Source organism: Egretta garzetta, unplaced genomic scaffold (genome assembly GCF_000687185.1).
Source record: "Egretta garzetta isolate BGI_Z169 unplaced genomic scaffold, ASM68718v1 scaffold111, whole genome shotgun sequence".
NCBI classification, from domain to species: domain Eukaryota; kingdom Metazoa; phylum Chordata; class Aves; order Pelecaniformes; family Ardeidae; genus Egretta; species Egretta garzetta.
In genome coordinates this window covers 1394602-1407050 of record NW_009258672.1, presented here as the reverse complement: position 1 = coordinate 1407050, position 12449 = coordinate 1394602, and the positions used below count along the sequence as shown (strand labels likewise).

Sequence of the window (12449 nt, the reverse complement as noted above, 5' to 3'; positions counted from 1 at the left end):
AGCCAACTCTATAATTACTGTGGAGAAACGTATGTTCTCTAGTCTAGGTCCTATGATACATGAAAATCGCTGAGATTTATAGTTTAATGCTAGTTACGAGACAGCTTAATACACTTGTATATATTTGATGACACTTTACATTTGCCTCTTCTCTTTCCAACAGCTACAAAGATTGAATAAATCACTGCTGGTTGCCAAAAGTCTGAATATGTGATCCACTGGATGTGCAATTCAACCATCAGGTATGAGTAAACAAGTGTTCATAGCTGACCTTCTGTATGAATGTGGCAGGGCAGAGTCTGATCTCTAGGATACCCTATTTGGGGTACAACAGGTACTCTTAAAGTGATAGGAACTTCTTCAATATCAATATCCAGAAGTGAATACCTTAAGGTAGAAAGGACTGCCACACTCACTCTCCTTCCAAATCCTTGTTATCTGTAGAACTAAACTGTAGTTGCTGTCAGATAATACCACAGTCCAAAATACACAACCCCTTGGGACAACATTTCCATAAGAATTCTGACTGAAATCAGATTTTCTTCCCCAAAACTGTGCTCAAAGTTATTTCTTCCTCCTCCCCAAATATAAACAGCTGTTTTATTAACGGTAAGAACTTCTGCTTTCTTTGTGCTTGTCAAGCCCATAAAGAACATACAAATCTGCATTTTTCATGTCTCTTCTTAAACGCAAGATTTCTCAGGCTGCAGAAAGACATGAAGTGTCTTAGCTCATTTGTAAGCCAAACAAATTAATCCTCCCCGTCTGTATCTTGATTTCTGTTTTAATGTCCTGACCTAAACCAGTAAATACAAGGTGTTAATTGTGGAAACGTCAAGATATGTAGAAAGATATAGCTTATGAGGAACTCCTAGAAAGAGTCCAGAGGAGAGCAACTAGGATGATAAAGGGACTGGAGCACCTCCCCTATGAGGAAAGGCTGAGATAGTTGGGCTTCTTCGGCCTGAAGAAGAGAAGAGTGAGAGGGGACCTCATCAACACATACAAATATCTTAAGGGTGGAAGTCACAAGGACAGAGCCAGACTCTTCTCAGTGGTGCCCAGCGACAGGACAAGGGGCAATGGGCACAAACGGAAACATAAGAGGTTGCAGTTGAATATGAGGAAAAACTTCTTTACTCTAAGGGTGACGGAGCACTGGAACAGGCTGCCCAGGGGGGTTGTGGAGTCTCCTTCTCTGGAGATATTCAAAGCCTGCCTGGATGGAGTCCTGTGTAACATGCTCTAGGAGAACCTGCTTTAGCAGGGGGGTTGGACTGGATGATCTCCCGAGGTCCCTTCCAACCCTTGTGATTCTGTGATTAAAGATTTAAAATTAACATCTGTAGTCATTTCTCTATATGTCATTGATTCATGCAGGATTGTTTCCTGCTGTGCATGCTCAAGTGCTTTTTCCAGGTCAGTTTTTTAAAAGGCTCAAGCCACAGTGAGCTCACTTCCTCTGAATAGACTGTCTTGTTTGGAGATTGCCTTGCTATTAGCTAAGTCCAGAAGTACGCAATGTAAAGTCTGCAGCTACAGATAACACCCTGTCTTTCCCAAGGCAGAGCCCTGACCCTATGCCGAGACCACAGATGTACATATTAAGCTGGGCTTAATAGATATGCATATCTTGTCCTTTACACTTGAGGAGAGAATTCTGTGGCTGCTATGCACAAACTTCAGTGCAGAAACTCATCTTCCCCACCACAGGCAATTACATTCAACAGTAGAGTAGAGGGTCTTCTACTTTCTTAACCCTCTTCTGAAGCCTCAGGTACTACAAAAGGTAGCGAGCTGCTCTGAATCATAAGCCTAAGAGAACTGCTAGAATGAGACACAGTAAGAAAGGTACCTGGCTCAGACAAATAACAGTATCCTTTAATTGGACTGACTGAATTTTCTTGACTACAAGTAAAAGTTACAACCTACTTGTTATGATGGCTTTTCAGATTTCAAAACAAGCACACAGAAGCACAAGATATGTACTTAGTGCTACAAATCTGGATATTTGGATATTTGCTATGAGGCAGTGTGTCTTATGAAGACATGGATTCACCTACCCTAATCTGAGCCCACATAAAATGTGAATAACCCTTTCCAATTATTTTTTTCCCCTTTGTACTGATCATAAAGAAAGCCTACAGCTACTAGGTTCCTAACATGGATGTTTCAGTGATAAGTAAAAAGCACAATGGATTAATGTGATCCTAAAGATCTGCAAAACTCTGTGACAGAAAAAGCCTGTCAAGTGAAATTACCTGGAGGAGTAATAGTATCAGGTACCAGCTAGAAAAACTGAAGTCCCTTTGCTAAATGGCTTTTTTTCCTAGAATTTATTTCATAGCTTATTTTTTTATCCGCTTAAGCCAGCTGATATCAGATGATTCTCATCTATAGATTGTTTGCAACATAAATACAAGATCAGTAACACCCCCTCTTTTAGGGAGTTCTACAGCTTACTGTAGTAACAGTCTCACTTCATTAAAAATGTGTTTTTTCAAATGAATGCAACTCTTGTATACAAATAGTTTTGTAAGAGATGAAATTTCATATACAATTAAGGCGTTTAAATGCTATTTATTATCTTTCTAGTGTACTGATATGAAAGTGTGGGGAAGATGGAGAACAGTTTCAGAGTTCTTGGATCTTTTAGCCTTGACATACCTCCAATGTGTCTCCATCTATTTCTCCTTCTAGTTCCAAAGTACTGCCAACTGAATCAGACAAAATTTCTTTCACCAGCCCACAGAATCTAAAAAAAGCAATAAATAGCATGGGATCAAAGAAAAATATCCTTTTGGAAGGAGATTAAACAGACTCTTTGCAAGGTGGTCTTTGCTTTCAAGCTAGTAAACTGACTAGCATGTTCATAGGTTTCTTTCAATACTTACTTTCTCCATATTTATCTTATTTAAATGAGGATGAACATCAAACACACACTGAAAACCCTAATTATTTATAAAATTATTTTACTTTCTGTAGCAAAACCCAATACTTGCTTGTTATTGCAATTCCATAGTAAAATCTTGGTGGGTCTAACTCAAATATTTTTGCTGTATACTTGTGGATGGAAAGTGCTTGTCTTTACAAATGCAATTAGAGAAAAAGCTGATACATTAAAAAAAGAAGTATTGATTTCCAATGGTTCAATTCAGTAGAAGTGAAGAAATAAATAATTAATTTCTCAAGCAAAAATGTCAGCTTTCAATCTTGACTAAATCAATTCTACTTAGGACATAGATCTCGCATGCAATACCCACACAAACTGAACTCACCTACTACACTGGTTTTCTGTAGAAAAGTAGATTTGAAAGTCGTCAGAGTTGTCATGGACGTAAAGAAAACAACACCGTTCATCAAACTTGGAAATGCTATAAAATACACATAAAGAAAAGATTATTTTGGATGTAACTATTCAAAGAAACAGAGCCAGGAGTAGTTAGTATTTTTTTAATTATGAACACTCAGCTAACTCCTTTTTCACAATTAATTACCTCAGAGAGGCAGTATGCAATTATATTTATTTTCCTTACAACTAGAAGCTTTGAGTTTATTTATTTATTCTATAATCCTATCTCCAATTCGATAAATAATTAAGCTATTGCTTACTTTGGTAAAATACTCATTTATCCGAAGTGTTTTGAGGTTTGTTTGTTGTTTATCTCTCCTGCCATTTTTACACAGTTCCATCAGATTTCTTGGTATTTGATGACACCTCTACAGAAAATTAATTCCTTTGACACTAATCTAGCTATCAGGAAAACCCTTCTTATAAGCTTGACAAGTACTTCTGTTTTTTATAATGCCATTACTCCTACAGTAAAACTGAACTGGGAAATACCTACAGCGTAGCCAATCCTTCACAGTATACGCTTTTTATGGCCTTATGTTGTGGTTTAACCCAGCAGGCAGCTAAACACCCTATACCCATTTGCTCCCTCCTTCCCCCTCCCCAGTGGGATGGGGGAGAGAATTGGGAAAAAAAGTAAAACCCATGGGTTGAGATAATGACAGTTTAATAAAACAGCAGAGGATAATAATAATAACAACAATAGAAGAATATACAAAACAAGTGATGCACAATGCAATCGCTCACCACCTGCTGACCAATGCCCAGCCAGCTCCCAAGCAGCGATCGCTGCCCCCCAGCCAACTCCCCCCAGTTTCTATACTGAGCATGATGTCACATGGTATGGAATAGCCCTTTGGCCAGCTGGGGTCAGCTGTCCTGGCTGTGCCCCCTCCCAGCTTCTGGTGCACCTGGCAGAGCAGGGGAAGCTGAGAAGTCCTTGACTGGTGTAAGCACTGCTCAGCAACAACTAAACCATCAGGGTGTTATCAGTATTCCTCTCACCCTAAATCCAAACCACAGCTCTATGCCAGCTACTAGGAAGAAAATTAACTCTAGCACAGCTGAAACCAGGACACCTTAAAACTGATAAGCAAGTCAAAACTGCAGCAACAATTCTGACAAAGTAATTATTTATTGCATTTTGTGTCTTGCCAGTGTCACATATATCCCATCTAAATGCACTGAAGCGAAAAGTGAAGAGGCCATAAAACATAATATCAGTACAAAAGTAAATCTAGGAATTAATCTCTTAACCCAAACACTTGCACTTCAGTATTGTTCTACATATATGCCAAGTTGCTATGCTTGTTAAGGTATTCTTGTAATTTTTGTGCATTAAATAAAATTGATTAGATTCTTGCCTGATCTGTTTAGTCAAACTCTCAGATTTTGCTTAGTCTCTGTTGAACCAGTTAGTTAAAATACATGACAGTAGACGATAGTAAAGTTGCAGAATGTTACAAGACCAACTTGCTGTAGCATCATTAAGGGCTACATGGACAAATGTTCCAAAAAATTAGAACTTTGCCAGAAGATTTTTTTTTCAGAAATATGTGAAAATACACTATACCATTCCATAGCTTTGTTCTGGTATAGCAATTTCTAGTCTAGCAAGGCAGATTAACACGTACCTGACATGAGAACTAAGTGACAAAGCAAGATGATTCTTTCCAGGGGTAAATGTAGGATAGACAAGACAGTATCTAAGTAACAATACTGTATTATAAACAGCGTAATGCATGTGGTATATATGATGAACTGGTTAGCATAAATACAAGTTAAGGGTTTTGATAGAGTTAACTGAGACCACTGATCTTTTTTTTTACTAAAACTAATGCAATTTCAAAAGTATAGCAATTTTAAGTTGTCACATACAAAGCAAACATCTAAATTCCACTAAGTTTAAAAAGACTGCCTCTCTGAGCTTTGTAATCCCCAGCAGTGACTAAGAATCAAAGCAAATTAATTGCTTGCTTCCATTTAATTAGAAGTTATCTTTCTCGAAGATTTCTGTGCAATGTGTTGACTGAAGGTAATTAATATGTTTCAGAAACATTATGCTGAGTTATGCTCAGTCAGCTCCACAGGCTTCAGTAACGACAACTTCACATCCACTCACATTGCACTGGAGTAGTAGAATAACGTATCACATCAAATTCATTTAAACCAAAACATGCTTCTTTTAAAAGAAAATAGCCTAAATTATGGTAGAATCTATGTCCAAATCCACAATGGTAGGCTTTCATAGCAATCACCATTCATCTTATTCAGAGAAATACATTTTCACTGAGCTTATTTGCTTAAGCAAATTATACAAGTTCAGAGGAGACAAACTTGGGACCTAAAACTTAGGTGCCTATGGTCAGAACTCGTTAGGTATCTGAATTTATGCTGTACTTGAATCTGAAAGTTTTTCAAGCACCTTAAGCTTATGCACTCACAGAAATGGCCCCAGCCAACAGCCATTTATGTTCCTAAAAAGGCCAGATCCACTAACATAGTGACTCATGAATGCAGAGAGAAGGCAAAAGCCCACCTCGTGTTCCCTGTGCTTACAGCTCCTCTGGTTCTTAGCTACAGCCTGCATAACGCAAAGAACAAGAATGCCTTAGACACCCTGCCAGGCTGTACAGATAGGTTTCATTTTATTTTCTCTCCTGGTGCTCTGCCTCTCCCCTTTCTGGCAGCAAAGTAGCCCAACTGAAGATATATAAGCTAGCTTCTAAATGTAGTCATGCATTTTGCAGTTGGTTAATACCCAATGTGATTTTTTTTCTATCCTTTCAGTCCTCAGAACAATCCTGTTCTTTCTATATAACATCCTGATCTTCTTTTGTACTAATATTTGGATCCATTTACTTGTGACTAGTGTTTCCATTAATCTAGGCATCACAAAATGGAACTACTTTAACTATTTAAAGGCTAGTCCCAGAGAAACTCCACTAGCAGTCTCCTTCCAGCTCAAGAATTCTTTCTTTAGCACAAACTACGTCCACGCCTGATTTAACAATTCTCTAATAATCCTAGTTTTAGCTAGTAGGCTTTTAGATAGAACCACATCAGAAGCATTTCTGAATTCCAAACAAAAAATAGATACCGTGGTTTCCTTTTCTTAAAGGAAAATAGACAAACTGTTCTTTCACTTACGGAGGGAAGCAAGAATAGCTAAGGGCTCTTCTTTCCTTCTGCACTCTATGTATTTAAATGCAGAGATGGCAATAACTTCACTGAAAAAATTAGAAAAATATGCAAAAAGCAGGTACACAATTGAAAACAGGGAAGTCTACCACAGATGCCCACACACCCCGCTTAGATGAGTGTTCCTATGAGAAATGTACAGCTTTGCCCAAACTCTTCTGTGTTGACATTTCAAGGCAGGTTGGACAGAACAAGCTTTTATAATAGGCAATGCAAAGCAGAGATCCAAATTTCCCAGTTAAGGGAAATATAAAACATAAACAAAAAACCACTTAACTGTTTTCTGACATACCAACCTTATTCCCCTAATGGAAGAAGCTGTAAAATTCCATTCATGAATCTGTATCTGTAAGGAACAAAGAGCTACAATCAACCACAGTTTAACCTTGACTTACTACTGAAAACAAAGTCACAGCATGGTAAGCAAAAGGAAGTTTTTCCAACATGTCTCTTGTCCTTTCTTTCTTTCTTTCTTTCCTTACAAATTTCAAATAAGATTGATATATATGTAAAGAAAGGCCATACATTGCTGTTTTACTCACTTGAGGAAAAATTAATATATACAGCACAGCATGGAAGTAAAAGCCATATTTCCTCATGTAAACTTCATTTTGAAGAATAAACCTTGAAGTACGATTTACCAAACATTCTGTTTTAACTCAATACATCAACATTTCACATTAAACATGGAGCAGACTATGCCCTACTCTTATATAGACTTGAAGGGAAAGGAAACCTGTGCCCAGGTGGCCAAGAGGGCCATCAGCATCCTGGTTTGTATCAGAAATAGTGTGGTCCTAGAGGACTAGGGAAGTGATTGTCCTCCTGTGGTCGGCACTGGTGAGGCCACACCTTGAATACTGTGTTCAGTTTTGGGCCCCTCACTACAAGAAGGACATTGAGGCATTGGAGTGTGGTCCAGAGAAGGGCAATGAGGCTGGCGAAGGGTCTAGAGAACAAGTCCTGTGAGGAGCGGCTGAGGGAACTGGGGTTGTTTAGCATGGAGAAAAGGAGGCTGAGGGGAGACCTTATCGCTCTCCAAAACTACATGAAATGAGGCTGTAGCAACATGGATGTTGATCTCTTCTCCCAAGTAAGAAGTGATAGGACAAGAGGAAACAGCCTCAAGTTGCACGGGGGGAGGTTTAGATTGGATGTTAGTAAAAATTTCTTCATTGAAAAAGTTGTTGAGCACTGGAACGGGCTGCCCAGGGAAGTGGCTGAGCCCCCACCCCTAGAGGTACTTCAAAGATGTCTAGATGTGGCACTTAGGGCCATGGTTTAGTGGCGGACTTGGCAGTGATAGGTTAAGGGTTGGACTTGATGATCTTAAAGGTCTTTTCCAACCTAAATGATTCTATGATTCCATGAAACTTCATACATCTTGCTAAGAGGTACTGAGCCAACAGCTTTGGCCCAGGGAGCACATTGGAGGCAAAAGAGAGGAAGGACAGCCTGCACCTAGGGCCATAGCCCTCCTTAAATCTCTAGCTAATAGCTGGATGTTATTTAGCACTGCCAGGTATGCACCAAGAATTTGTTCCATAAAGCAAAGTTGCGTCAGACACATTCACTTGAAGTAGCGAAGTAGAACAGTATACTGGAAAATAAGTTCATAGATCCAGGTAATTATGTGGTCTTCTCTTGCTCTAACATGCTGCTTCTCCACGCTTTGCCTCTCTACATTTTTAGTCTATTCTCCACCTACATTGTTCTGATATTAAGAAGGGGTGGTGAAATACATTTCAGATTTCAAGTCTTTCAATGTGAAACCGAAATTATTTCTCACTTTTAAGACATTACGCTGTCCATGACTGTGCCAACTCCTTTACTAATCAATCACCTATGCCTTATCTAATAATCCAAGACACCAAGTATTTCATCTCTTGATGCTTACTTGTCACAGGCTTACTTTTTCTAGTTTTGATCTTATCATTGTAAAACTCTAAATTTCTAAAACACTAAACACAATACTGGGCTTTATCTATACTTTTTATCTAGCTTTGAGCTGCATCTTAATAAAAATCACACAATTCTAATGAGAAATATTATGAGCAGACCAAATAACCCAAGCGCTTCTAAGAGACATGGTCAAGATAAATGAAATTTGAACTAGAGGTCAAAAACACCTGAGTTCTAATCATAGTCCCTGCTTTTACTTTCTCTGTAAAAGGTCAACTTTCATATCTGCACAAAAGAGGTACTGAGGCCTGTGCTTCACAGAAATGTAGCAAACTTTAAATTATTGTATAGTGCTCCAAAATCTACATGTAAAAAAAATTACGTTAAGCACAATGAATCAGAATACATGAAACACAACTACTAGCGGTTTTACCATTTCAGTGGGAGAAACATGCCACAAAGACAGAGATCTCTCATCTGCTTCATTGTTAATTGAAACATATGCAGGCTGGTAGACTTTAGTTGGTTCTATCACCAAAACCTGAAGAGAAAGAACATTTTTCCTTAATAAACGAGCAGCTAACACATGACAGTATCTTCAGATGCTCAGATACAGACAATGGGTAATCTCAAATTAAGGCCTAAAAAACTTATGGGGTGAGAGAGAAGGACCAGACAAGGCAGGAAGAGGCTGTGTTCCTATGTACAACAGAACAGTATCATCACAATTCATGAGGAGACTTAAAAGTATTTCTTACAATGCTTTTAGGGTAGTGGGGGTTAGATGTTTTCTATAGAGTAAAGATTAGCAGAATACAGGGGTTTGGTTCATGCAATGAAATAACAGGCAGTTAAGTACGTAAGTATTGTGTCTAGAGTCTTCCAATTATTCTTCTTATATCCTATCCAGAAACATAAAACATACAAAACTAGTTTGGACATAACATCTTACTGGAAATCTCAGTCCATTAGTTGTTTCTTTCGTTGCCTCAAATATTATATCTAGCCAGAAATTCAATCTTTCTTGTCTAGGAGAATGTTCTATGGTGAGTTTCTTGAAATGCTGAATTAACATCAGATTCTGAACTAATGATTTCAAGTACCTAGAATGTATTGAATTAGTGAGTTAACAGAGAGAAAACAAAATTTGACCAGATTCTAAAACCACTTAACTGACTTATACATCCAAAAAATTAACCGCAAAATTAAATTTACTTTACAAGCTACCATAATGGAAATTATTGTGTTGATTTTTACAGATTTCTGGAAAGAATAGCAAGTTTAGTCTAAACTTTAAGTCATAAGCTCACATGGACGTTCACAAACCATATCTTTTCGCAAAAGAGTACAGTTACGCGAGTCGTTACATGGTGATTAGACAGGACATTATGAGCTAGAAGATGGCGGGGGAGGGAAGCAGCAGCTAGCTAAAGTCTGAAAAGAATGGTTTCACAATCTTTTCACAAATGTTTCACAAGGAATCATCACTAATTTCCAAATTATTTCTTATATAAGATGTGCTTCAATGGAATATAAACCCAACAATGATGGGTAACTTAATTTCTTACCTTCACCCTTCCTTCCCAAAATAAAAGAACAGAGTATAAAGTCAGAGTTACAAACAATCTAAGATGGAAAAATCCAGTTAAGTTATCCAAGTGACTACAAGATTTTTTAAATTTATGTATTTCCCCACAGTTGGGTACTTGAGCTACAGCCTTCTCCACATACCACACTGGAGGTTTCAGCTTAAAAAGTTTCTCTGCTGCTTGTACTGCTTTACCAACATCATTAGCCAGCATGCTCACACTGAAGAACTGTCCCACATCCCAGTAATTGTTCATTTTTTCTAGGCTTCCTTTTCTTCCCAATAAACTGTTTAACCGTACACCTGAAAAATTTCAATTAAAAACCATATTTTTCTATCAGTAAAACACTAATAAGTGTTTTTTACTGATAAGTCTATCAGTAAAAGACTAATAAAGACTTGATTAAGCGTTAGTGATTAAAAATAAAGTGGAGCAGGTTTTCCCAGAAAAAAAAAAACATTGTCCAACACAGAGGCTGGGTTTGCAAATAACATCCCCAATACAGTTCAGACTGTCAGAACTCCTACCACACACAGTGCTGAAAAACCTCTCGTGATATCTGTCTGGGCTATCTGCCTCCTGATTCTCAGCGTAAGTTGCACATCTCTGTGTCCCTGAGATCTGCATCTACTGCAAGAGTTGAACGGCTAGAGCTTACACAAGTCCACCCCAGAGTAAGTTCAGGGGAATGATTTAAAGCCACTTTGCATTCTTCCCCTTTAAGGTTCAAGTATGTATTTCAGACAGGATCTGATTCCAAATATGACTGTCAACTATTATCTTTCTAGGAAGAACTGTATCTATCGTATGATTTCTATCATATGATTTCTTTATAGACATCTAGTGGTGGGTTTTAGTTAGCACCTACATGGAAGATGTGAATCTAGGTAGACAACTATTTACTGTCCTGGTAGATCCTCCCGGGCGATATTTCCTGTGGATCTCTCAGTTCAGGGACAACAGAAACCCTGTGGATCCTTCCCTGGCATCGGTGAGGAGAGCTGGACCCCACTCTGTCACGTCCTGTCTTTGTCTCCTTGTTGTCTATGCAATGGGATAATCTCTGGTGCAGTAAAGGCAGTTTATGGATGATGCTGAAGTTGGTCCTTCCCTGTTCCTCTCCCATCTCTGGGACCCTTTAGATGCGCCAAGTTACTAGAAAGCTGCTCCAAGGCAACAAGGAGAAAAATGGTCCTTCAAGATCCCTGTGTTTTAGCCTGCCATCTGGGACCTGGCACTAAACAGCCTGAACCACCTTTCTGTCTATGCTCATCGTAACCATTTTGTTTTCTTCACAGGGAGAGAGGCAGAAAACTTGTCTGTGGCATTGTGCGTGGATATTTACCTATTTTTCTCAGTTCCATTGAGCTTTCAAACTGTTGTCCTGCAACAAGTAGCAAAACTGCAAGGTTAATTCCAGAATACAGAGTTGACTGGAGTTCAAATCCTTTGCGATACCTGCAGAGAAGAGCGAAGACCTCACATCTCACTGTACAGAAGAACTGAAATACTGCACAGATTTGGTAGGTATTTTAAGCTATTAATTTACTGTAAGGACTATATGGCTAATTGGTACCAATGGCACTCTTTGCAAAGAGCACTTGAAAGAAAGTATCGTTTTGTCTTACGGTGAGAAAGAAAAACTGCTGCTGAGTTTTATGTCCTGTCACCTTGCGTAGTTTTGTGAAAATAAAACAAACTGGTTACTGCAAAATTCTTAAATGCAATAGAACCTAATTTTATTATACTATTCATATGAGAAAAGCAATGAAAATATTAGTTTTCAGTGCAAGTTTGAAAAAAAAAAAAAAGGCTCCAAGTCCTTTGTTTTAAAATTTCACATTCATTAAAGGTAACTGAGACACAGCTGACAAAGACTGAATGCACGCCACTTAATGGGCGCAGGATGAAGAGATCCATCTGAAGCTTGTAAGTTCCCTACCACCCATCCATGTTGCCCTAACCATATTGCGGTGACTGTGGATGGGGAGCAGGGAAGAGAGAGCGAGAGGGGAGTATTTCACAGTTACAGTACCAACCCACATTGCTAACATTATTGTACTCAGCAGTAGTTGCTATGATTATACAAACGTACCTATGTGAACAGTATGTCTGTGAGAGCCTGTGTGCACACGCATGTCTTACTGTCTTAAGAAAATTAATAATGCAGTTTATCAGTATTTTTCCTTATATACAGTAGATCATTGCATTTCCCAGGGATCCAGTGTGGAACCCATCCTTGCACAGAGGACCAACGTTAAGTCCCATGATCTCACTTATCCTTTATTTTGGCCTTGAAGCAGATTAATGGTATATTTTCTCTACAAAGATGTGGGTGAATCATTGTGTGAGCCCCAAATAAACTAAGTGTATCATTCTATATTCATGATAGTCTATAAAGAGAA

The 12449-nt window shown here is 38.5% G+C and overlaps 1 protein-coding gene across 3 annotated transcripts in view; it reads right to left on the bottom strand.

Annotated features, from left to right (window-relative positions):
* Positions 1–12449, bottom strand: part of MAP3K15 (mitogen-activated protein kinase kinase kinase 15) — a 64337-nt gene that overhangs the window by 22548 nt on the left and 29340 nt on the right. For all 3 annotated transcript variants that reach the window (XM_035888570.1, XM_035888568.1, XM_035888569.1), the window contains exons 7-13: positions 11390–11502; positions 10187–10346; positions 9408–9558; positions 8889–8996; positions 6850–6899; positions 3279–3374; positions 2668–2755 (exon numbers count right to left, since the gene is read on the bottom strand). In XM_035888570.1, the coding sequence (XP_035744463.1) occupies positions 2668–2755; positions 3279–3374; positions 6850–6899; positions 8889–8996; positions 9408–9558; positions 10187–10346; positions 11390–11502 (766 nt within the window). The remainder of the gene's footprint in view (positions 1–2667; positions 2756–3278; positions 3375–6849; positions 6900–8888; positions 8997–9407; positions 9559–10186; positions 10347–11389; positions 11503–12449) is intronic.